Source organism: Equus caballus, chromosome 2 (genome assembly GCF_041296265.1).
Source record: "Equus caballus isolate H_3958 breed thoroughbred chromosome 2, TB-T2T, whole genome shotgun sequence".
Lineage (NCBI taxonomy): Eukaryota > Metazoa > Chordata > Mammalia > Perissodactyla > Equidae > Equus > Equus caballus.
Genome location: NC_091685.1, coordinates 33,101,046 through 33,127,059, shown reverse-complemented (window position 1 = coordinate 33,127,059; position 26,014 = coordinate 33,101,046). Strand labels below are relative to the sequence as shown.

At 53.4% G+C, this 26,014-nt stretch overlaps 1 protein-coding gene across 4 annotated transcripts in view; it reads right to left on the bottom strand.

The window, feature by feature from the left end:
- ECE1 (endothelin converting enzyme 1) overlaps positions 1-26,014 on the bottom strand; it is a 104,253-nt gene that overhangs the window by 36,100 nt on the left and 42,139 nt on the right. For 3 of the 4 annotated variants that reach the window (XM_023635572.2, XM_070260793.1, XM_023635570.2), the window contains 3 exons: positions 16,367-16,453; positions 8,001-8,142; positions 2,390-2,602 (listed from right to left, as the gene is read on the bottom strand). In XM_023635572.2, coding sequence (XP_023491340.1) covers positions 2,390-2,602; positions 8,001-8,142; positions 16,367-16,453 — 442 coding nt within the window. Of the gene's footprint in view, positions 1-2,389; positions 2,603-8,000; positions 8,143-16,366; positions 16,454-18,933; positions 19,174-26,014 lie in introns of those variants that run through there. The other variant, XM_023635571.2, reaches the window with a different exon arrangement.

Genomic DNA, 26,014 nt, shown 5'->3' with positions numbered 1-26,014 from the left:
TAATTAAGTTCTCTGAGCCTCAGTTTCCTCATCGATAAAATGGGTACAACAATCCCTAAGTGCCAGGGTAGCTGCGGGGATTAAGGAGGCAGTGCATATAAAGAGCCTGGTATGGTGTGTGCTACGCAGCAGCGCTCAACAAACATCAGTCTCTCTCCCCGTTTCCTGCAGACCCTGATGCTCCGCGCTCCCTGCTGGCCTTCTCCAGCAAAGTGGGAAGGGGGTCATTCCCACGCCTGACACTGAAGGAGGCGATGTGGCACAGGGGAAAGGACATGGGACCAGAAGCCAAGCAAGTCCCAGTACTGTCACCTACTAGCTGTCTTGGGGATCTCTCTGGACTTCAGTTTTCTCATCTATCTAATGGGGAGAACAATCGCTTCCCAGCTCCCACCCCACAGGGTCAAAGGGACGACATCTACACAAGAGCTCTGTAAAGTGTTGTACAAAGCTCAATGGTGAACAGTAACAGTAACAGCTACATAAACAGCAGCCACCACAACACGCCAGGCCGAGGCAGAGCACTCTACATGGATGTTCCCATCTGATTTTCATAACCTGGAGGAGACACGGTTACCATTGTACTGATGAGAGAAGCAGCCCAGAGAGGTTATGTAACTGACCCAAGATCACACAGTAAGTGGCAGAGCCAGGATATGAACCCAGGGCCTGGTGACTGAGGCAGAGGTGCTAGCCCATCTTGTTATTCTCCCTGGAGCGCTCTCCCGCCTTGGTTGATGGTCCCTGCCAAGCCCCCAGCACTGAGGAAGGGACAACCTGGAGTTTCCAGTCTCACTGCCACAGACATAGCTGCCTTTTAAGCTTCTAGTTCTGAAGTGAAAGGCTGTGTCTGTCCCCTTTCAAAAGCACTTGGGCAGCACAAAGCAGCCAGGGGCTTTGCTGTTCCTGACATCCGGGTTCCTGCAGCCCCACCTCCACCCATACCCTGTTCTGACCCTCAGGGAGACAAGCAGGAGGCTGTGTGGCTGAGGGGCCCTGCCCAGGAGCTGCTGGGGGCCAGGGAGGAACAGTGGGTGGTTTTCACCCAGCAGCAGCCGTGCCCCCAGGGGCTGGGTGGGAAAGAAAGGAAAGGTCTCCTTACCCTGGCTTGCATAGTTCCACTTTCATCTAAAGACACAGTTGCCTTAAACCCCTAATTGTCAAATTAGAATCTTTTCCTACCTCATACGAAGGTTTCTGTCCCTTTGAGAAGATTTGTCCCCTTTTAGGTGTCTTCTTCTATTTTACCTACTTTTGAGTATCTTGAGGGTTTTTTAGAAACTTAGGAAGTATTTGTCAACTCTAAGTTCTGTCACAGATGGATTAATTGACTGGCTCTTCATGATCTAGCCTCTGCCAGCATTTAGGGTCTTAAGATGGGCAGGGGTCAGCAGGAGAGCGAGACAGCAAAGGTCCTGGCTGCTAAGGAGTTCAAGTCAGGACCTCTGTATGTGACAGCATGGGGGGTGTGATCTCACGTGGAGGAGGACCCCAGCAGGCAGATGTTAATTCAACAAACATTAATTGGAGATACAGCTGAGACAAGGCAGACGTGGAATTCTAATCTATGGATAAACCACCAACACTGAGGGGCCAGCCCTGTGGCCTACTGGTTAAATTTGGCGCGCTCTGCTTCAGTAGCCTGGGTTTGGTTCCCGGGCATGGACCTACACCACTCGTCAGTGGCCATGCTGTGGTGTTCACCCACATACAAAATAGAGGAAGACTGGCACAGATGTTAGCTTGGGGCAAATCCTCCTCAGCAAAAAAAAACGAAAACCAAAACCAAAACCAAAAACCACCAACACCGAGGTCAACTAGAGGTGCGAGAGGCCTAACAAGTGCAAAGAGAAGAACTCTGGTTAGGTGGCTCATGCCAGCCGATGACCATGAGGCTGAGGAGATTCCCGCCTCCAAAGAGTAACTCTCAGATAAACTCTGGCTTAAGTTTTATCTGCTCACAACCTTAAAATCTGATCTGGTTTCCTCAGCCTCGATTCCTTATCCTCACGCCCTGTGAAACTCACAATCAATACTAGTCAAAAACGAAGCCTCAGCCTGAAGTCACAAAGCAACAACTACAGCTACCAGTTCTGCTGCACCTACTGTACGCCACAGACACCATGCTAACACTTCACGCGTGTGCTCTCTAGTTCACAAAACTCTGCAGTTGGGGTACCATTCATTCTGTTTTACAGTTGAAGAAACTGAGGCTCAGAGACAAGCAACTCACTCAGGATCACACCTGAGCGACGGCGCAGACGGTCACACACACTCCACAGTAGGCGGCTTCACTGACTCCAGGGCCCGCGGTCCTGCCCTTCTGCCCAGCTCTTCCTCTAACTGGCCCTCGTCTGCGCCCCATTCCTTGGTCCTCCCGGGCGCTTACCGAGAAGGTGCTTGATGATGGCTTGGTTGTGCTCCCAGAGGTTGCTGAAGGTCCCCCAGCGTGAGTGGCCATCAGGCACGGGGTTGGCCTTGATCCAGCCGCCACAGGCGTAGGTGAAGAAGTCCTGGCAGGGGTCCACTGTGGGGTCCATGGAACTCAAGATGGAGCTGGTCACTGAGATGCAGGCCTCGCTCAGGCACACTGAGGGGGTTCCTGGCAGGGGTCAAGGACAAGAGGCCAGTGAAGGGCAGGTAGGCAGGAGGCTGTGGGAACACAGTGCAGGTGGCCTGGGGCCCTGGGGTGCCAGGCCCCACCCCGGCCCTGACCAAACAGATTTGGAACCGGATAGTCACTAGACCCCAAGGAGAAAGGATCTCAGTAGATTTACGATCTCCCGGCTTGTAAAATAAGACTTCTATTTAGACGCCTAAAATGTGCCCAGAATGAAGGTGTTTCTCTTAATCAGGCCTTCCTTCCACAAACAATCATTGATTTTTTTATTATCCCAATGTTCAACAAATTTGTTCACTCATTCATGTATTCATTTATTTGACAAAATAATTACTGAATACCTCCCAGGTTCTTCACTGAGTGTGTGGGGGGTGGCGGGGGATATGAAAGGCAGAGTCCTTTCCTTCAAGAGCTAACAACTCAGTTGTACATACACACACGATATGAGAAAAGTTAAAAAACAAGAGGAGGAGAAGTGCCTGTCATTTATTCGACGAATGTAACCTGAGGATATTTAGTCCACGCCAAATGGGTGATGCAGACAGTATGGCGCCAGGACTCAGGAAGAAGGGAAGCTCACTAGGAACGGAGGAATTAGGAGAAACCATTCCCACTGAGCACAAGGCAGAAGAGTGACCTCACTGAACCTGCAAAGAAACAGAGGTGAAACAAACCTAAGATCACTTTTCTTAAGGTCCTTTTGTAGATGAGGAAACTGAGGCACAGAGAGGCTAAGTACCTTGTCCAAGGCCAATGGGATTTGAATCCCACCCCCTCTCCGCTGTGTGTGCTGTGGCCTGGGGGGAGCTCTCCCAGCGAGGACGGCACCACACTGCCGGGGGCAGGGCAGCCCGTCGGGTGGCGGCTGAGGAGGGACACCAGTTGGTGCAGGTGGGCTGTGGGGAAGGCTGCCAAATCCTATCAGTCCTACAAGTGCCCCCAAAACACAACGAGCGGAGAAAGCAGCTTCCCCTGAGCTGGTTCTCACAGGCTGTGGGGCAGAGGCAGTGGGGGCTGAGGACACCAGAGGCAAGGGGGGCGACCCCCGCCTCAGGGGGTCTAGGCTCAAGAAAGGAAGCAAACTGTGGACAGCCTCAGCCGCGGCCCAGCCGGAGGAAAGATGGGCCTGACTCTGTGGGAGACGGAGGCCCGATGTGCAGGCTCACCAGCAAGGACACTGGCCCAGAGAAGGGTCGGCTGACACAAGCTGCACTGGCGACAAAAGGGACCGTTTGCTGAACACGGCTCTGCCCCAGGCACGTCACACACACTCGTGACCTCACTCAGGCCTCCCTACAGGCACCAGATATGTGTGATCCCTGTTTAAAGAGGAAGAAACTGAGGCTTGGAGCGAGTGAGCGCTCTGACCCATCCCACACCTCCCTGGCTGGCTGGGGACTTCTGCTTTCGCCCACCAGCTCGGCCGGTCACGCCGGGGCGGCTGCTGCCCTTCTGGTGAGTCCGGTTTCCCCGCTGCACAGGGAGGAGTAAGGCAGGGCCTGCGATGGGCCCGGGTTCAGAGCCCAGCTCTCCACTTCTGGCTGTGGGCCTTGCGGAAGCGACCCCCTCTCTCCGAGCCTCAGTTTCCCTATCTAGAAACGAGGAAGAATGGTAGGACCAGTTCTGCAGTGTGATGAAATGACCTCATGGCTGGACACGGGGCTCAGCTCCCTGGAATCTTAGGGTCCAATGTCCCTCCAGAGCAGAAAAGGATGCAGGCGCAGTCCTCGCCTCACTCGGGGACACAATGTCGGCCGGGGCTGGGGCGGCCTGCGGGCTCATTACCATCTGTTGACAAACACAAAGTCCTACAGGCTGACAAAGGGTGCTGAGGAGCTGCACAGCAGCACAAAATCAGGGTGACTTTATTTTAAGGTAATTACTTATTTTGACTTGACTACACAGCAATTAAAAATTATTGAACCATTAAGCATGAAAATAGAGAAAGGAAATGGTAGGGGATAGGGTGCCATTTAAAATATTTCAAGATCAGATCATCTCAGAGCGGCATGCCCCACTCCCCGCCCAGGGGGATGTGCCAGACTCTTTATGGGGGGTGGGAATGGGGGAAGAGAATTTCTGTGCCGTTCGAAAAAGCCTATTCACTATTATGATACAGCCTCATAATTGGAAAAGGGAAAAGAATATCTATTGTTTTTACACAACAAACTGCAGGAAGTAAAGCTTGATAAAATCTTGGCTGGTGGGAATGTCCAGAAAACAGACTGCAGACAGACTAAGAGGGCGATCCTAGGGAGTGAGACAGATGAGGATGCGTGCGTGCGTGCGTGCGTGCGTGCGTGCCTGTGTGCCTGTGTGTGCATGAGAGACATTCAGATTTTAATAGTTATCATAAGGGGACTTGGGTTTAAAAACAAAATAAGAAGCCAGTCCCAAGGAACCGGTCTGAGAGGCTGACTTCCTCACCAGGCAGCCCTCTGCCAGGCACAGGGCAAGGTCCCTAGATGGGGCTTAAGCAAAATAAATGCTTGATTATTTAACTCACTATTTAATGGTTTGTAGATCGTTTACGGACTGTTGCTGGCCCAGCAGGTGCTTAATGAATATTTGAACAATTAACAGTTTCCAGGCTGCCCTCATCTCAGATGAAGGTCAACACCTTCAGAACTCAGCTCAGACTCCAGCTCTTTCAGGAAACCTTCCCAGACCCTTGTCCCTCTCTGGGGCCCTTGCTTGGCTGCCTGGGTGCCTGCTATCCCAGGACGGACCAGGACGTGTCATGGCGGTCTCCGTGTCCACCTCCCCAACTAGAATGTGAGCTTGAGGGTGAAGCCAGCATCTTACTTGCGTTCACATTTCCTTTGCCCAGCACTGTACTTGACACCTATCAGCTGCTGCTCCATACGTGTTTGCTGAATGACTGACTGACTGAATGAATGAAACAGCTTTGTCCAGCACCTGGTCATCACCTACAGAGGCAGAAAATATTTCTTCCCCTTACGACATGCATGATCTATCAAGAAGGCAGGAAGAGGTCCCAGATCTAGTTCACAGACACTCTTCTGGACAGTGCCTGCTCGCAACACTAAGACACTTCAAATATTTTCTGGGAGAATTTATTGTTTGTTTTGCTGCCGCTGTTTGCAAAATACCTGCAAGCTTCTGGAAAGGCGGGTACAGCACAAAGGTGGATAAATATGTATTCAAGGGCCCAGACATAACTTAGAGGTAGGGCTTTCGAAATCTTCAAAGAACTTGCTTTGACTGGCCTGATGTTTCCTCAAGTGCAGCTGATGCCAGCACCTGCTGCTGGGTAATGAGGTTCCGGTCAATGTCCAGGGTGGCCGTGCTTTCCCAGGCCACAGCAGCTGATGAAGACACACGGGTTGGCTCAAAGGTCACCTGATTTCGGGCCCAGCTCCACCCTGGGTTCCTCTCAGCCAGGTCCAGGCTGGGGAAAACACTTCTGCGGCCCTGAGGGGCTGGGACAGAGGCGGAAGCAGGATTCCTCCCTGTGGGCCCCGCCTGACAATCAGAGCAGAAGGGTTTTGGGCCTAATGACTAGGAGCCAGCCCTTGGGGACTCCCTGTTGGTTTCTGGTGGAGAAACATCTTGGGAACTCCCAGGGGCAATCTCAGGGTGACACTGCCTGCTGGAGCGTCACCTGCTCCCACACACAGGGCCAAGAGCCAGGCAGATGAGGCCAGCCAGGGTCCACACTGCCCAGCAGGGTGTTCTGAACTGACGTTGATTTACAATGAAGCAAGATGGTGGCTGCAGGACAAGAGTGACCAGCAGAGAAAGGCTGTTCCCGGTTTAATCCTCCTTCTTGTTCCTTTGTCCATTCAATCATGTATTTATTCCCTTTACAAACTATTTGCATACCTACGGCATGCAGACATTATGCTAAGCACATATGGTTAAGGGCCTGGAAATAATTAATTAATCAAATATGCATTAAGCACCTGCCAGGCTAGGCACATCTGGTAAAACATCTACAAACCACTACATAGTCAGTTAAATAATCAAGCAATTATTTCTTAAGCCCCATCTAGGTCCCTGATACAGAGTACAAACATTAAATATTTGTGAAATGAATGGACGGATGGATGAGTGCCTGATGGAGGGGGGATGTAAGGATGGAAGGGATGGAGTCCTGCCCCCTCTCCAGGCCCCAATCCCCTTCCCCATCCTGGTCCAGCATGGCCACCCACGGAAGCCAGCAACTTCAAAGTGGGGAAAGCCCAGTGAAGCCTGGAGTTGATGTTCCCAGATCCCATGAAGGTTCACGATCTCTCTGATGGGATGAGGGACCAGGTGAGCAAGTCGGTGGGGTTAGACTCTGAGCAAAGCCCCCAGAGGCTGCTCAACCAGGTGGACTACTGCCATCAGAAAGCTAGATGCTGCGGCACAGCGGAGTGAGAGATGCTGGAACGGGCTGGACTCGCCATCCTCACTTTTAGCTCAGATCTGCCCTTTCCAGTTCCATAAATGCTTACTGAACCTCGACCCTGTGGGATGCTCTTGGCTGGACGCAGATCCAACCTCAGACCCCTGACAGTGGGATCGGAAAGGGGTCCAACCACACTGCTATACAAGGTAGGACAGAAATGTGAATACGGAGGCACATAAAGGGCAGCTAGATCATGGAGGAACAGCTTTCCTGGGGCTACCAACGCACACTGGGGTGCACGGTGCTAACAAAGGGAGGCAAGGCTTGGGCTCGGGCCCGCCAGCCTGTGGCTGAATTCCAGCTTCCCCCTTTCCTCCCACGCTAGCCATGAAACCTCGGGCACATCACTTAGTCCCACTGCCTCACTTTCCTCATATGGAAAATGGAGCCCAAAGTAACCTCATAGGGTTGCTGGGAGGAGGAAACGAGATTAAGTGTAAAGGAGAGGTGTGGCACTTGGTACACGGAAAGCATTCAGTAAACGGAAGCCATTATCGCTGCTTTGTTGGAACTAAGGATGGCAGACAGTGCCAGCCTGTGCGTCTAACCAGGCCACATCCTAACAACACAAGTACCTGGAGCTAAGGTTGGAGAAGTCCTACGGGGCTCCAGGTTTGTGATACACATTATCTCTAATCCTCAGAGACATCCCCAAACTGGGCACTGTTTTCTCCATGTAAAGCAGAGAAGACACAGGTGCTGGGAGATTAAGTGACTTGTCCAAGGGCACAGAGATTACGGTAAGGGCCAGGCCAGGATTTGGACTCACTTCCATCTCATGCCAAAACCCTTACACCACCCATGCCACTCACCTCCCAGGTCTCAGTCTACTCAGCAACCTGAACCCTCCAGACCTAGCCCTCTCCTTGGCCTTGGAGGCCAGTTCTGGCCCGAGCAGGAAGCCCCCTTGCACAGGCAGACAGAATTAAGTGAGTTAAGCCCACGACGCAACACAGAGGCACCTACTTGTTCGGTACTGGAGGCCCAGCACTGCCAGGCAGGCCACCAGTCCTGCCGCCAGAAGTGCCACCAGCACCAGCAGCCGCTTCTCCACCTGGGTCCTCGCAGCCCAGCACTTCTGGCCACTCCGGGGGCTGTGGAAGTTCACCTGCAGAGAAGGAGGCGGTGGGGGCGGGGAAGACGTCAGAGGGTCCCCCTTCCCCAGGAGGAAGGGGCTCTGTGGCGGACCCAGGCCCCAGGGAGACATCAGGGAGGCCCTTGTGCCTCAGGGGTGGTCTACTTCCCCCGCAATCGGTCCTAATCCAGGAGAGGAACTGCCACCCTGCTCAGCAGCTCAGATTTGCTCCTAAACATCAGAGTCAAGCAGCTCAGCCCAGCCGGGCTTGTGTTTTTTGTGTCACCTGATATGGGTAGAAGAAAAAAAAGATTGGCCTTTCCCTGTTTCTCCAGTAAGGAGTTCAAAAAAGAACAGGATGTTTGGCCTCACAGGCTTCCAGTGGGCGTCCAGCTGGGCTCTCCTAGGAGCCCCCGCATCGATAGGCTGGGATGACACAACCATCGCTCACACTTCCCACGAGCACGGACATCCTTACTCATTAAGCCCCCACAATGCCACGAAGGCTGTGTCATTAGTTCTCTTTTTACGAAGGAGGAAACTGACGTCCAGAGAGGTGAGACCCTGGCCTCTCGTCACACAGCTAAACAGCAGAGCTGGGATGTCAGCTCCAGCCTGTCGATTCCAGAGCCCACTGGTGGGCCAGAGATTTGGGAGATGGCAGGGGAGATGCCATGGAGAAATGGCTCCATTCAGGCAGGTCCTCAAAGGGAGGAAAACTGTCCCCAGCCTAACAGTCTAGCTAAACAGGAAGGGAGGCACAATGAGAGGAAGTGGAGGGCGTGGCAGGGCCCTCCAGGCTGAGGAGGGACACACCAGCCAACAGCACTCACAGCTCTCGGTCCCCGGGCCAGCCTGGGGCTCCCTTCTGTTCCGAGAGGTACTTCCTGCAAGAGCCGGGACCACAGGACAGGAGGGGTCCCCTGAAGGTGGGGCTCAGTTCAGTGACATTGCAGCCGTGTGCCAACAGCTGCGCACCAACTCAGGCCATGTTGGAAACACTGAAAGGAAGACAGACTCCCTTGCTTTCAGCTGCTCACAGCCCAGCAGGGAGGTTGTTAAACAGACTGGAGTGGGCATCGGTTCAGTCAAGGAAGGCTTCCTGGAGGCAGGATGCCAGGACTGGGTCTTCAAGAATAAGCAGGAATTGGCCAGGTCAATGGGGAAGGGAAGAAGAAAGTGGGGCAAGGCCTAGATCCTCAGGGTGCTGTAAACCAGTTTAAAGAACGTGGACTTCTTCCTGCGGGCTGGAGTGACCTGATCAGGTCACTTTGGAAAGGCCAAGGTGGAGGGACCAAGGCTTGGAGGGGAGGCAGGGAGACCCACAGCCTGACAGTGGCGGCGGGGGGAGCTGGCAAGGGGTGAGGAGCCCCACCATCACCTGCGAGTGTGGCTGCTTCTGGGAGCCAGGTCACAGCCTTCAGGGAGCCTCCTACTGGCACTTGGGGATCTGAGGCTGGACACCTTACAAAAGGGTCCCAAGTGGCCTCGTGGTCATTACTAGCTATTTTCTGGACAGGAAATGACTGGGAACTGCTGCACCAGACAAAAGGAGAACAAAGAACTTTTCACGGAAGAAAAATTGGGTTCTAAAACCGAGAAAAGGAACCTGGGGCCCACTCATATTTCCGGGGAGACCAAGAGGCTCGGGCATTAAAGGAGCTGCGTCAGGCGGGGGGCAGGGCGCCGCCTCCTGAAATCCTTTCAGAACCTTTTTAAAAATGTGAGAAACAAAGATTCTGGGCATGTTGCTGCCACTAAGTTAAAACTTTGGGCTGGGAGGGCGCAGTGCAGAGACAGCCAGCCTGGGACGACGCTAACACATTCACAGCACTGGAAGGTTCGTCAAGAGCTTTTCCCGAGGCATCAATTCTCTCATGTGGTTGACCTCGGACACTGGTGTTCAGAGGGGTCTGGATTTGGATTGGAAGGAGACACTGCCTTCCTGGGGGCGCCAACATTTATTCTTATTTTTCCTGCTGTCCCAGCCCTGGACTGGGCTCACCTTCTGCCTTCTCCTCTAGGCCTCTCAGTGTGCCCGTCATCACGGCGCAGCTCATGGAGGGAGGGCGGGCAGAGGCAGACAGGTAGGGAGACTCTGCTGTAAGAGGCCCCTCTGCCTGGTGCTGACTCTAGGAAGCCAGGGAGCAGGGCCGCCAGGCTTGGGGAAGCAGGAAAACCTCCCCTCCCAGGGACAGAGCAATCCCGTGGTGTGGGGAATCTGAGGAGGGGAAAGGCAGAGAAGGAAGAGATGAAAGGAAAGAGGGAAGGGAAAAAGAGTAGCAACAACAGCTAACATCTGGGTGCTTTCTATGTGCCTGGCATCGTTTTATTGCTAGATGATGCTATTCTATCTTCACAATATCCCTAAGAGTAGCTACTAGGATTAGGTCCCGAAGAAACCAGGATGGCGGGGAGGAGGGCGGGGAGAGACTGCAAGAAAACCCCTCTCTCCAGAACCCACAGCCTCCACCATTCTCCTCCCAGGAGCAAGAAAAGTCGAGCTGAGCCACATTGTTTGATGTCAAGCAAATAGACAGTGCTCACTGTAAAACTTAAGTAGAATTAAGTCAGAATTAAATTGAAAATTCATAGTTCCAGGCAGAAATGGCGAGTGCAATTTGACAACGGGGTTTTTAACCTTTGTAATATTCTCTGCTCCACTCTTACTGCCCGTCTGAGGATGTGCTGGTTTCTGGACAAGCCTCGTCTCTGAGGGCAAAAGGAATCCCGAGGCAACCCCCTGCGGCAGAAGCCGTCACCTGGAGGCGCTGGGCCGAGAGCAAGACGCCTCTCCAGGAGAGGCTGTTCAGTTCCTGGATGCAAGCACAGGGCCGGGGCTGAGAGTGTGGGGTGCTGTCTGGCTCGGCGAGTCCCTTCTCCTCTCTGAGCCTCCACCATCCCTGCCCTGCCTCCTTCAGAGGCTGCGGAGAGGATCCTGGACACAGCAAGAGGAGGATGCCAGTGGTTTCTCGCTTTCCCTTTGGAAATGAACGTGTGTCAATCACAAGAGACCAGTCTGCAGCAACTGGGAGGGTTGAAGGATTACTGGTGGGCAGCCTGCTCCGTCTTGGGAGAGGTAACTGGGAAGTGGCCATCAGCCAAGGAGCTGAGCTGATGCTTGGAAGATGGAGATGAGAATTACCGTAGATGCTCAGCTCACTGGTGGGCTTAATATCCTATTTATTGTCGTGTAAGGCAGAGAGAGAATGAGATAGAAAGCAAGGGATGCTCTCAAAAGACAGAGGTGGAGAGGGAGACAGAGAAGGAAAGAGAGAGACAGAGCCAGAGAAACAGACAGACAGAGAGAAACAGGCGAGCTATCCAGCCCGGGAGTTCCCAGGGTTTCCACAGCCAAGGGAACAAAGCCCTAATGAGGGATAAATATTTGGTTACAGAAGTGAGTCCTGGCTCACCCAGGTTTACAGCAAGAACAAGTTCTGCAGGCGAGGACGTGACACCGCCACCTGGGGCCCAGGAGACAAGCCAGCAGGAGAAGGGTGGGGAGGTCGGTTTTCAGAGGAAGCAGGGGGCCCAGTGGGAAGGCAGAAGCTCTTGCTGAGCCCCTGCCAGGTCCCCCAGCGACCTGGGCTGCATGAGCAGCAAAGAGGAGCCAGGCTAGCCAAGGGTTTGGCGTCCAGCCCACCCCCTGCGGCCCCTCCGTGAGGGCTGGCAAGGCGACCAGGCCACCTGCCTTGAAGTCAGCCTTTCAGAGCTGATGGACCATGACAGCTCAGCCCACCGTGGCACCCTGCCTCCCTGAGGGTGTTAGGTTGGGGACATTTCTTCCAGTAAAGTTTCCATATGGCGCACTTCCAGCTGAGGCCATTGGCGCCAGCCCAGAACAAAACTATAATGTCCTCTTGTCCTCCCCACCTCTTCCCCGAGCCCTACCTGCGCCCCGTCTCTCTTCCAACGACTGGCAACAGTGTAAAGCAGTACCTGTTGTGGGGGAGGGGACTCCTTGCATTTAAACAGGAATCGAAGTCTAGTATTTAGAAGAAGTACCTTCCGGTTCTCTTTGCTTCCCAGAGCAACACCCAGCGGCTGATGGCACGGGGGAACAGCCGCAAACCTGAGAAGCCAAGGGCCAGCCTTGACTTATTCAAGACCCCACCATGTGTTGCTGGGCGGCCTCTGGGCCTCAGGCTCCTATCTTTAAAATGAGGAGGTCCCAGGTCTGACCATCTCAGATTCTAGAAAAACTCTAAGGCCAAGAATTTAGGTTCCAACAGGTGGACAGAGCTGAAAGGATCTCCTGGTAAGCAGAGGGGTCTTTTAAAGTACCTAGTGGAACTGCCTCCGAAATCACTCTCGAAAGACAGCCCTGTGGAGGGCAGGGGAAAAAAAAGCAAAAAATCACCACTAGGAATTAAACATCTCAACTTTCCTTTTTCTTGAAAAAATGCATTTTTAGGAGTAACCAGATGAGTTTCAAAGGTTTTGGTAAACAGTTGTGGCTCTCTGCTCCCCAGCTCAGGCTGCAGGTGTAACCCTAGCTGTCTCCCTTTGAGCTACTGAAATGCTGTGTGCTGCGGTGTGGGGAGGCCAGGCAACCAGTCTAAGCAGAGCAGAGGCCTCCGAGAGGAAAACTATTCTATTTAGGGCATTATTGAGACATCACGCCTGGTGAGTTTTGATCATAATCCTGATAGCAACCAAATCCACCTTTTGTGCACTACACAAAATGCTTCCACTTATATGGTCTCATCTGAATCTTTGCAGCAGCTCTGGGAGGTAGATTAATAACTTCAAGCCCATTTTACAAATGAAGCTGTTTGTGTGACTGCTTTCGGGTCCCACAGGCCATGAGAGGCAAAGCTGGGGCCCCGCATTAGGGCTACCTGGCTTCAAATTCTGCTCTCAGTCCACAGTGACTAACTTTAGTGGGTGGCAATTAACTGGTGCCTAAAATATGAGATAAAGGAAAAGCAAAACCCTTTCAGGTGAGGTGCAGGCAGAACTTTGCTCCAGCTAAATTCAACACTTTGTCAGCATATTCAGTAATAAAGGTGGCAAGTTTGGCTGAAAGAAGTTTTCATTTACAGTCACGTTCTGAGAAACGCACCCTTAGGTGATTTCGTCATCGTGCGAACATCACAGAGTGTACTTACACACACCTGGATGGGAGGGTATAGCCTACCACGCACCCAGGCTCTATGGTACTAATCTTATGGGCCCACATCGTATACGTGGTCCACCGTTGACAGAAACGTCGTTATGCAGTGCATGACTATACTGGTACTGTTGTCGATAGATTTGGAGTTCCTAGAACCAATGGGCTTCAAAGTCCTGAAAAATCAAGTAGCTTATTTATTTATTTATTTATTTATTTATTTTTAGGAAGATTAGCCCTGAGCTAACATCTGCCACCAATCCTCCACTTTTTGCTGAGGAAGATCGGCCCTGAGCTAACATCCATGAACTTAACCACTATGCCACCAGGCTGGCCCCCTCAAGTAGCTTATTTTTAATGTTGCCAGTCAAGAGAGGAAGATTTAGGGGACTGGGTCCACTTTAAAAAGTCTAAAGGGGCCGGCCCCGTGGCCAAGTGGTTGGGTTTGTGCTCTCTGCTTTGGTGGCCCAGGGTTTCACCAGTTTGGATCCTGGACGTGGACATGGCAGTGCTCATCAGGCCATGCTGAGGCAGCGCCCCAAAGAGCATAACCAGAAGGACTTACAATATATAATTATGTACTGGGGGCTTTGGGGAGGAGAAGAAGAAGAAGAAAAAGTAAATAAAAATAAATAAATAAATAAAAAGCCTAAAATTGAGGGAGCAGTTGTGTTTCTAGCAATCAGCTCATAGGAAATTATCCAAAAGGCTAAAAGACGGTCATCCACAGCTTTACAGTTACTGAGACCAGCTGTAGCAGATTGAGTAAATATATTTTTATATATTGGTACCATGAGGTGTTAAGATTTTTAATGGCAGCATGTTTTAGAAGTTTTTAACAACAGAGAAAAACGCTTATGAAGTGGCATTAAACTAAAAAAGCAGGACACAACACTGTGTACTTAGAATGAGCTCAACTATGTTGAAAAATATATACCTACCAGTGTGAAAAACTAGCAGTGGTTGTCTCTGAGGGGTGAGATTGTTGTTTCGTTTTAAATCTTTTTTTATACTTCACTCTATTTTTTTCCCACAAATGAGCATGTAAAGCTTTTATATCGGGGGGGAAAAAAAACCCCAATGATTATAAACATAAAATAGAAAACTCTGCTTTGCAGGTTGAGGTTGATGGTTCTCAATTCTTAGAAGAACGAGCATTGGCTGGGTCACGTCTGTTTGGGGAAGTCTGGAAGCTCAAGGCAAGCCAGGCTGGGTAACCACAGAAATGCCCCCAATCCTTAGGCCAACCTTTTTGGCTTTTTGTGTGTAAAAAGTGGACAACATACCCAGTTTGGTATACGGGCACGAACACTGCACTCCAACCCACACGACAGCTCTGTGACCACAGGAATGTCCCTAACCTCTCTGAGACTCAGCTTCATCGTCTGTAACACACCCACAGGAGGCTTTATCTCACAGGTCATCAAAACAACAAGGCGGAGGCCCCGCAATGTGTATTACACCTACTTTCTCTAACTGCTCTTTTACAGATGAGGGAACTGTGGTTTAGACAGATGAAGCGGCTTGCCCGAGATCATGAGCGGAGTCAGAATTCAAACGTGGGCCCCCGGCTTCAGAGACTGGGCTGCCCCACGATGCCAGGCAGCCTCAGGCAGACGGACGGTCTCTGGGACCTGGAAAAGGCTACATGCATGTGGGCTGCTGTTATGATGATAACAACACGGCATATTATTTTGCTGTGAATTCCGAACTGCTTTTGTGCTGATATATTTAGAACTTTCTGTGGAAGATGAGACTGAAAAAGATCGCTGATTAGACTCTGTTTTGATTTGTGAAGGGAAAAATGCCTGCCACAGAAAATCTGATTTCCTGCTGAACTTAGCCTCTTAAGAAGGGTCCATAGAAAAGAAGTTCTAGACCGACTAGGCTTGATTTCTCACTCCTGGGTCTCTAGCTCTGTGACCTAAGGCAAGTTGTGTCCCCTTTCAGAGGCTCAGTTTCCTCATCTGTAAATGGGAACAGTAATCCTTACAGCTCATGGGTGGTCCCGCAGGTTAGTGGGATGATGTATATAAGGGTGCCATATCCCAGTGCGGAGGCCACTTGGGGTCATGAGTTCAGATCTCCTGGGCCTATTTAACTAGCCTGGAGGAGAGACTCCATCAATGCTGTTTCCCTTTATCAGTATTATTATCACAGCTCCCAAGAGGTGTGCCTGAGTAGGGTTGGGCCCGGCAGCCTGACTTTCCACACACCTTAAGCTTGCCTTCCAGATGAGTTTGTGATTTGGTGTCAGTTCAATAGGTGGCCCAAGACTGTCCCCAGCACCTCCCTTGGTCACCCCGGCAGAAGTCATCCTGGACTGAGATGCCCCAGCTCCTCTCTCAATGCCAGTTCTCAGGAGCCAGATCACAGGGCCCTCTTGGGCATCACTGACATTTCTAAACTGCTCCTGCCCACCTGTGTGGGGCCAAACCCCACCCGGGCTGAGGTCCTGGTCAGGACTGTCCCAGCTCAGCCCCGCAGGCAGTGAAGAGCAGAAAGCAGCCGTGCTCACCACTCTGCCACAGGACAGGGAGGCGGCAGGCACAGTTGAGGCCCATGGGGCAGACCTTGGGGAAGGGAGGAGCTGGGCTTCCTGAGGAGGCTGAAAAGGACAGATACAGAGGGGGCAGAGGATGGGTTCCTCCCCCCATGAATTCAGGTTTGGGGGGAAAATGGAAGAATGGGGTAATGCCTACCAAATAGGGTGACCAACCATCCTGGTTTGCCCAGGACTGAGGGGTTCCAGGGAGTAGGGCTTTCCAAGCTAAAACGGGGACAGTTTTAGACTTTGCCAGTAAGGGGCCGTGTGACCCTGCGAGTCCCTCAGCACTCAGAGTCTCCCCTTCTACGGAAAGAGAACTGGACCAGTTCAGCTCTGCAGGGTGCTTCAACTCTGCCACCCGGCCGGTAGCCCCATTAGCAGGTGGTGGGAGGATCTGGGGACGGGCAGAGCTGGCGAGGGGAGGCCAGCACCTCAGGGTCACTTCTGCCCCAGGAAGGCTTCCTCCCCGCGGAGCCCTGAGCTGCGGCTGGGCTGGCACGGGCCCCCTCCGGGGCTGGCAGGATGCGGGCGGGGGCAGCCCCCCGCGCATGCCCGGCTGGCGGGGCCGGGGGAGGGGGGGCCGGGGCTCCTACCTGCAGGCCGTTGGGGTACACGTCGCCCTCGGAGAGCGAGTCCACCAGGTCCTCCTCGTCCAGCGTGGCCCGCTTGTAGGTCGACATCTGCAAGGCCAAGTGCAGGACGGACTCCCTCAGCGCCTCCATGCTCTCGCCCGAATGGGGAGAATGGGGAAGCGGCCCGGGCGCCGCCACCGCCGCCGCGCCCCGCCCCTCCCGGGACACGGAGACCGGCCCACGGGCGGCGCGGCGGGGGAGGGGGTCCTGCCTCCCTCCGCCCCCGCCCGCCCCCCTGCGCTTATGCAACGCGCGCCTCTGCCCAGCGCCCAGGGCTCCGCATGCTGCGCCCCGCGACGCCCGCCCGGGCCCCACCGCCGCCGCGCGCCCCACTGGCCAGGGCGGGCCAGCATCGCGCCACCTTCGCGGGCGGGGCCTGAGCGGCATGGGGCTCCCTGTTCCCTGCCTCGCCCCACGGGGACACCCCCAAGGCCCGAGAGTCCGGGGGCCACGTTGGCCGCTCGCTTTCCCAGAGGTCGGGAGAGAGGCCCCGCAGGACCAGCCCCTAGAAGGCAGGAAGGAGCCTCGCAGCAACCCCTCCTCCTAAGAAACCTGAAGTCCCCCTTCAATAAGGGGGCTCCCAGCGGCAGACACGAAGAGTCGAGGATTAGGAAGGTGCCCCTAGTTCGGCCCACAACAGTCAAGAGAGCGGTGCCTCCCACCGTTGGCCCCTAGGTGCGTCGAGGGAGTCTCCTCAATCAGAGCTAGAAAGATTAGGGGGGAAAAAAAGGTGGAATAAAAACGACAGGTTTTCTCCCCTCTCATTTCCTGCTTCCTCTAGGTCAGGGGTCTTTAAGCCAGAGCATTTCAGAAAATTCCAGAGAACTCCCCTGACCTAGAATGAAAGATGCTGTGTGTGCATTTGGGAGGCTGGAGGGGAATCCAGTGCTTGGCCCCAGGCTCACAGGTGTGACCCTCCCCCACAAACATTAGGATCCCCCGCTTCCAGGCCGGTGAAAAGGCAGGAGGGTAACCCGTCCCTCCACCTTCCTCTCAGGAGCCAAGAGCCCTAGGCAGGTGCTCCCTCCCCAGCTGCTTCCACCAGACCTGCAATCGCCCTGGAAGACATTTTTTCAGCTTTCCAAAGTACACTTCTGTTGATTGTCACAATCACACGTGTGTGAAGGAACAGGCTCAGAGGATTGAGGTGACTGCCCAGGGCAACAGCCACAGCTATAGCCCCTGACGGTCTCTGGGCTGCCACTCTTGCCCTCTTACAGCCTCTCAGCACCAGAGCGAGCCTTTAAAAGGAAATTCTGATCTTGCTGCTCCTTCGCTTAAAAGTCCGCAGGGCAGGCCCTTTACCAGTGCCCACAGCCTCTGCCCACCTCGTGGCATCTCGTGCCACTCCCCACCTTCCTCAGTTTCCCCTTCCCCCAAGACCTTTACAGCTACTGTTGCCTCTATCCAGATCATTCTTTCCTCATCTCGTTGGCCGGCTCCTGCTTCAAATCTCAGCTGAAATGTCACCTCCTCAAACATCCCAACCACCATAAGCAGCCCCTCAAATTCTCTATCACAGCACCTCGCTTTTTCCCTTTATAGTATTGATTGCTGTCACGCTGTTGTTGTTTTAACGTCCATCTCCCTCCTCCTCCCCCGAATTGTGAGCTTTCTCGGGGCTGGGACCTCATGTGGCACAGAGACTCCCCATCAGCCGGCGTACCATAGGTGCTCAACAGACAGTTAAAATAAATGCCGGAACAAGGGGAGGGGAAGTGAAAATGACTCTGGGACGGTGCCTATAAATCCTTTGCATCTAACTTTGCCACGTTCGCGGAGGATAAGGGAAACTGTCGTAGGGGCACAGGCCCCGAGGGAGGCAGGGTCTTAAATTCTGTCTTCTGCCTCACTCCCACTGGGGGGAGGAGTTCCCATCACCCACCCAAGGCTCCCAGGCCTTCCTCACTTCCCTCTGGAGTACACTCAGTGACAGGTGCCAACGGCCCCAGGAGAAGACCCTTGAAAAAGAAGGGCAATCCACCAAACATCTCCCCAGCCTGGCAGAGCAGGGGTATGAGGCACCGAGGGGTAGGAGGTATCTGTCAGTTCTTAATACCAATCATCTCATCCACGCCTCTCGCCCTCCCCCTGAAGCAGTATTATTGGACCCTCTTACAGAGCCTGAAACTGAGGCTCAGGGAAGTAACTCGCCAGGTGCAGTGAAGCAACGGCTCCTCCTCCTTCCATCTCATTTCAGAGATCACCCCTTCCAGGCCCCCCTGCCCACCCTCCCCTGACCCCGGGCAGTGTCTGGTCCCCTGCTCTGTGCCCCCACTCCTCCCCAGTCCCATGCTTCCTTCTCTAGAAGCAGACAGCGCTCTAGGGCAGAGGGCTGGGTCTCATCAGGTCCCATATCCCCAAGGGCCTGGGCTGGGGCTGGAGCCTCCATCGGCGTTTGAGCAAAGGTGGGAGGGAGGTGGGGGAGGGAGGCTGGAAGCCCATCTCCGGGGCCAAAGCCAGGCCCCCCCTGCCGTCCATCCCACCGCAGCCCGTCTGTGGACTCGTGGTGAGGGAAGCTCACATACCTCCCGAGCAAAAATCCGCTGAGATGGAGAGCTGTTTATTTTCCAGCACACAAAAGATGAGGGGCCCTTCTCGTAAGAGCTGCCTCGGGCCCTGCAGTGAAACTGAACCCCGCTTGGCTGTGGGAAGGGCTTAGCCGGCTCTGCTCTGCTCTGTGGGGAGCATGGTAGGCCCCAGTCATCGAGTGACATTCCAAAGGCAGCCCTATCTTTGTACCCGCCCAGCAGCGGGGTGGGGCCTTCCGTTCACTGTCTGGTTGATCCCCACGCCCACCTAGAGCCACCAGTAGGTATCACTTCCATTTTACAGAAGAGGGAGGGGCGGGCCTGGGCAGCCCCGACACCTGTGTGCCGCTTGACAGAACGTCTCTCTCAGACCCCGCGAGGCCCTGTGAGGTGGGAGTCATCACCTCCACTTTACAGATGAGAAGACTGACGATTAGGGAGGAGCAAGGACTTGCCTCAAGTCACCTGGCTAGAGAGCGACGGAGCCAGGATGTGAGTCCTCACCTGCCTGACCTCATGAAGCTGCCTCCAGAGCAGCCCAGCCACGCGGCTTGTAGGTGGCAGAGCTGGGCTAGAACCCGGTTCCTGGACTCCTGGTCCCATGCTCTCTGCGGAACAGGGAGCTGCTTCTCCAGGTGGGGACCTCACGGAGTGCGAGGGCGCTGAGCTGGCAGGGTGGCTGGCACTTGTCCCCCCTAATTGCCTCATTTGCGGTTGTGGGTGCCATGCCTGGCCCGGCAAGCTTGAGGAAGGGGAAGAAGCCTGCTGGTTTGTGGGGAGCCTCTAGCTGACGTGCTGGTTCCGCTCCCAGCCCCGCCAAGCTGTGGAGGAGAAGGGCTTGGTGGACACCAAGAATGGAGAAGTGGGAACCACAGCCTGTCCCCAGTCCCCCAAACCCCCAGAGGAGGTCATGAGAGCCAGATGAGGGTGTGATGGTGCCCAGCTCTGGAAGCCCCACTCTGTGGGAATCAAAGGTCTGGGCTGAAGAGGAATGAGAAATGTTATAAACGCTCCTGCGTTTCTGACGACAAAGGCCTCGGGCCCAGTGGCACCCAGGCATGATCCCATTTGCCCCCAATGCGTCAGTCACTCAGACAGCTCTCGTAGCTGGTTTGCTCCAAGGAATCTTGGAGCGCATCAAAGGCAGGAAAGAGCAACCCAAGAGGGGAAGTCAGAGGCCAGGTCTCCCGGCCGCCTCCTCCAAGCTCCTTTCACACTGTTTCTAAGCCTCAGATCCTCCGCGATGCTGGCCTTGGCACCCAAAGGGCTCGTCAGTTCCTGCCTCTGGTGCCAGTAGTTAGCTGGGATCCCAACGTAAATCCTTACATGTCATCTGTACACACTCATGTTACATGTTAGTTAAATATTATATTATCAAGCACAATAATAGAGTGAGTAAAAGCGGTAGATCCAAACCTCAGTTCAGATCCCTACTCTGCCACTTCCCAGCTGTGTGACGTTGGGCAAGTGACTCAGCCTCTCTGTGCCGCAGTTGCTTCATCTGTAAAATTAGGATGATGATAACAGTACCTCCCTCACAGGACTGCTGTGACACTTAAATGAGTTAATACAGATAAAGTACATAGAACAGCGCTGGGCACACAGCACGTGCCCACTAAGTGTTAGCTGCCATTATTTGCATCTCTTTACTGAAATAACACAAGGCTCAAAAGCCTTCAGTTGATGCCCACCGCCTAAAGAACAAAATCCGAACTCCTTAGCTTGGCATTCAAGGACTCCCCCAACTGGCCCACACCCACCTTTCCAGGCTCACCCTCCACAGAGCCCTCAGGTGTGTGGCCGTCACCCTGACCCCTGATGTACCCCTGCAGGTGGCAACCACTCAGCAGGAGTTCTCCAACTCCAGCGTCAGGCCCTGAGCTGCCAGCTGAGGGGGCAGCCCAGAGGAGGACTTGGTGCCCCGCCTCATGGGACTTGTGGCTATGTGACATCCCCTCTCCCAAGACTGTGCCCCTTCCACCTTGACAGCTGCTCTTCCTCTCGGACCTGCCTCCTCCTCCACGAAGCCCTCCCCTCCTCCCCAGCCAGAGGAATGGCACCCTTCCCCCTGGTGTGCCCCCCGGCATAGCACCTGCATTACATTCAGGCCTTTGTGTAGCGGTCTTTGTCCCTGGGATGGAGAGGACCTGGGGGGTGGGCAACAATCATCTTATCACCCTCCATCCCCCGTGTCGAGCACAGAACCTGGTATACAGATAACTGGTTAATTTGTATCCAAGGTTTTCACTAGGGCATAGGCATCTGTGACTTTAACGAAGAAGAAACAGTAGAGTTTAGTTGTTCGATGACAAAATCCAAACAGGACAACTTTGGGGAAGGGGCAAGATAGTAAAAACATGGCCGTGACTCCTGAAGATGACACCACATAACATCTGTTACTACTATTACATTATCCATTACATTTCTCCGGGTCTTTTACATGAGAAATTTCCAGGTGATAAATTTCTTTTTAAATTCACCACCAAGTTCCTGAAGGAGTGAACTGCTTCTTTGCTTTTTGATAATAAAAATCATAGGAATCAGCCTGTATCCCTTTCTTCTTGGCTGCCAGGAAGCTCACAGCCAAATCAGAAACCCACCTGTGGGCACTCTCCTGGTTCTTTATGTCCAGCTTTTTTCCTTGTCCACATTTTCCACTCTATTTTCTCTGATCCTGATTTTCCATTTCTATTGCATATAATTTTATTGATTGTGTTTTAGTCATAACCCATCACGAATCCTTTGTGGAATAAAGTGAATTAGAGACAACCTGTATCAGGAACACCTCTTCCCTAAACCACTCTCGCGAGAATGCAGCTTCAAGGTATTTATTCAACAGCGGGACTGAGGCAGTGAAGACAGACCTGGGCCCAACCCCAGGTTCCCTGGTTCATGGGACCACGTCATTTCCAATCCAAGGCCTCAATTGCCTCATCTATAAAAAGGGTCATTGTAAAGATTAAGTGAGCTGAGACATGAACTGCCTGGCATATAGCATCCCACGCCAGAGGAAGCTGGCAGCAAGGGGACAGGCGGCAGAACCCACCTCATACCTGTTTTTCTTTATTTTCCTTCACTTTTCCCATTTGCTTTTGCCCTCGTCCATATTTTCTGGGTTCAGCCTTCATTCGGCCAACGTTTGGCATTACTCTACCCCTGCTGCTGTGCTCAGGGCAGAAATAACCGACTTCTGGGTGATCAAGGTTAACGTCCAGTATAAGTCCAGTATGACTTACCAGTGACAGTACACACTCTTGATGATGTGACGAAAATGGAACTTTTCCTCTGTGGCCTTCCTCCCAAAACACGTGACCCCAGTCTATTCACAAGGAAAACATCAGACAAATCCCAACTGAGGGACAGTCTACGGAATACCTGCCTCGTACTGCACAAAATTGTCAAGGTCACCAAAAACAAGCAAGTCTGAGAAGCTGTCACAGCCAAGAGGAGCTCGAGGAGACATGACAACTAAATGCAAAGGGGTATCCTGGACGGGATCCCAGGACAAAAAAGGACATTAGGTAAAAACCAAAGAAATCTGAATAGAGTATAGACTTTAGTTAGTAATAATGTGTCAATATCAGTTCATTAATCGAGACAAATACACCATATAAGATGTTAATAACAAGGGAAACTGGGTGTGGGGCATATCTTATCTATCTTCCCAATAATGCTGTAAATCTAAAACTGTTCTAAAATAAATGTTTACTTAAAAAAAAACTGGCTGCCCCGTAAGACAGAAAGCAGAGTCGTTGACACCGACACAGGCCCAGCACTGCCCAGTTCCAAGGCTCTTGTGTATCCTTCTCTTCTTTCTGTGTCACGATCGCCCTGTGGGATGCGCCCTGGGATTCCCATTTTACAGAGGCAGAGAGTGAGGCAGAGAAAGGAGGCAGCCTGTCCATTGGCGGCCGCGCTGGGACTCAACCCTGGATCTTCCTGACCCTCTCAGGGTCTCCTCTTCTGCTGCCACCTCCCTGGAGCCTGGCTCTCCAGCCGACCTCCTTTGGCGATGACAGGCTGCCCCATTTGGGCTGTGGGAAATAGGGAGGGATATGACTGGGGGTGGGCGAGGGAGACTCCACTCTGTGCCACCAAGGGGGTCAGATGGAGCTGGAGGCCTGAGCACGGAAAGGTGGAAGGCGAGCAGGAGTAAGGGGCAGGGAGGCCTAACAGTGAGCCTCAGGGAGAGAGACTGGAAGGCCAAGGGCACAGGGCACGCATGGGAGGTCAAGACTGCTAAGTGCCTCCTCGGAGCAGGCTGCAGCCCTGCCAGCCCATGAGTCAATCAGCCTGGTCTGGCCCAGAGTCCCAGGCTGGCCCCTAATGTGCTGGCAGCAGGAGGCTCGCCCACACACGCTGGGAGCTGGAAAACACTCCCTCACCTGGCCTGGTGTTGACTCACCTGCTTGGGGGCCCCGGGAGGCAGTGAAAGCCTTGCCTAGTGCTGCCAACCCCCTGCCTCCGTGCCTGCTGAGGAGGCCACCTCACACCCAAGCCCCAAACCTGGCCAGCAACTTCTTGCTTACTCCCTGACACAGGCCACTCACCACACCGCTATCATGCCTCTCTCCACCCCACCCGCCTGACAGCCTCCATCTGTCATCTCTGCCCCGCTCTCCAGGCCCACTTGGCTCTGCCCCCTCCTCTCTGCCCCCAGGAGCCTTCCCTGGTTAGCCCCCTGGACCCCTCGATCTCCAATTATCACTCCCACCAGGCCGTCATCTCCCAGCTGGCTCCAAGCAGAGCTTTCGAAACTAACTGATAGGATCCAGTCACTCTCCTCCTTCACACGCCGGCTGGAACTGGCAGAAGAAAGCAGGAGCCTTGGCCCGGCTTCCAACCTCCCTCTCCCACCCCCTCCCTGGGATCTGGCTCCTCTCCAGCCTGTCTCTCGGCAGTCTTCCCTCACACACTCGAACCTCAGTAAAATATGTACAGTTAGTCCTCTAAACACACATGCTTCCTGCTCCCAGGCCTTGCATAGCCACTGCCCTCTGCCTGTGAGGGCTTCCCTCTCCTTCTTGCCTGGCTAACCCCTCAGCTCAGATGCATCCTCCTCCAGGCAGCCTTCTCAGATTTCACTGGGACCTTCCTCTAGGCTCTGCGGCAGCACCCCGCACGGCCTGCTAGCATCTTATGCCAACAGAGTCACTGGGAGCCAAGTGCAGCCGTGTGACCTTGACACAGCCATTCCACTTCCTTCCTGTGCTTTGGTTTTCTTGTCGATCAAATGGAGACAATTGTGGTACCAACTCCACAGGGTCTCTATACCCGTTGAACAAATAAGCCACGTGAATTCCTCAGTCCAGGGCCTCGCAGAGGCTGCACTCGGCAAATGCCAGCATGTGTGGCAGGGGGTTCAGAAAGGGCTGGCCCTTCAAGTCACACTGAGGATGACAAAAGACGGGAAGGGAAGGCTAGACAGGACCTATGACACGCCATGCGCTGGGCCTGGTACCTGCTGGCACCTATTATCTCCTTGACTCTTCCCCGTGGCACAGCGTGAAACAAGTGTAATACAGGCCAGGCTAGGAACTTGCCCAAAGTCACACAGCAGAAAAGAACAAAGCCTGGAGTGGAACCCACGTGTATCCAGCCCCATAGCTTGAGGTTTTGCCACTTCATCAAATAAGACGGTGGCCCCAATCTGCTCTGTTCTGACCCCTTCAGCTGTCACCTCCCAGCCCGGTTAGAGGGGCTAACTGGTCCACTCGGATCTTCCCCGAGCACCAAGTCTGAGACAGACCAGAAGCCTGCAGCTGGCCCTAAGCTGTGTTGGGCGACCAGGCTGGGTAAGTCCCAAGCCAAGGAGACCAAGTGAGCCTGAACAACTTGCTGATCTCACCACGCAAAACTCAGGACCAAGTTAATCTGTCTCACTAATGCTATTTGTAACGGTGATAACTGAGCTGCCCAGTAATTAGGCTGGAGCAGGAAGCAGCTCATGGAGATGGCTGTAATTAGTATTTGTGTTACCCTGGAGGGTGGGTGAGTAGTGAAGAGGGAGGAGGGAGTGGGTGGGGCAAGAAGCTTGGGGACTCCTTGGATCCGTGAACTGAGGGTGGCCGGGGCTCCCACAGTCTGTGCCAGGCCCCATGCCCACCAATTCATGTAGATGACGCCACTTAACTTTCAGGATAGCCTCCATGATGCATGTCTGATTATCCATTTTCTAAGGTGAGGAAACAGGCTCAGAGAGGTTCATTCACTTGTCCAAGGTCACACAGCCAGTGGACAACAGAGCCAGCCTGCTCATCTCCTCCTCTAGCCCAGGAGATGTGCTGGGCAGCAGAGGGTAATGAGGGATTGGGCTGGGAGGCAAGAGACCTACATTCTGCACCCAGTTCTGATACTGCCTTACGCTGAGCCTCAGCAAGTGACTTCCCCTCTCCAGAACACAAAGAAAAGGTGTGCCTGCCAGGCTGCGGGTGGCTGAGTGTGGACTTGAGAGCTGGGCTCCTTGAGTCTAATCTTTGGGCAAGCCACTTCACCATCTGAGCCTCAGTGTCCTCATCTGTAAAACGGAAACAGGTGTTGCCCTCATGGGGTTGTGAGGGTTAAATAAGTTAAAAGACTCAGAACTGGGCCTGAATATTATCATCATTTATGGGAAAAGCTTGGGCTTTGGAGTCAGCTTTTCCATCTGTAAAATGGGAGGTAGTTCTAGATTAGAACAGTGGCGCATATATATATTTTTGTTTGTTTGTTTTTTGGTTTTTTTTGGAGGAAGACTAGCCCTGAGCTAACATCTGCTGCCAATCCTCCTCTTTTGTTTTTTGCTGAGGAAGACTGGCCCTGAGCTAACATCCATGCCCATCTTCCTCTACTTTATATGTGGGACCCTTCCCGCAGCATGGCTTGCCAAGTGGCGCCATGCCTGCACCTGGGATCCGAACCGGCGAACCCCGGGCCACCGAAGCGGAACGTGCGCACTTAACCGCTGTGCCACCTTGCCAGCCCCAAGCATATATATTTTAATCCCATAGAACCCTTTATTTTAAAAATTTCACATGGCAACCCAGAATACAAAAGAGAGATAAGTGGAACTGCCACTTACACACTCAATGACCCCAGA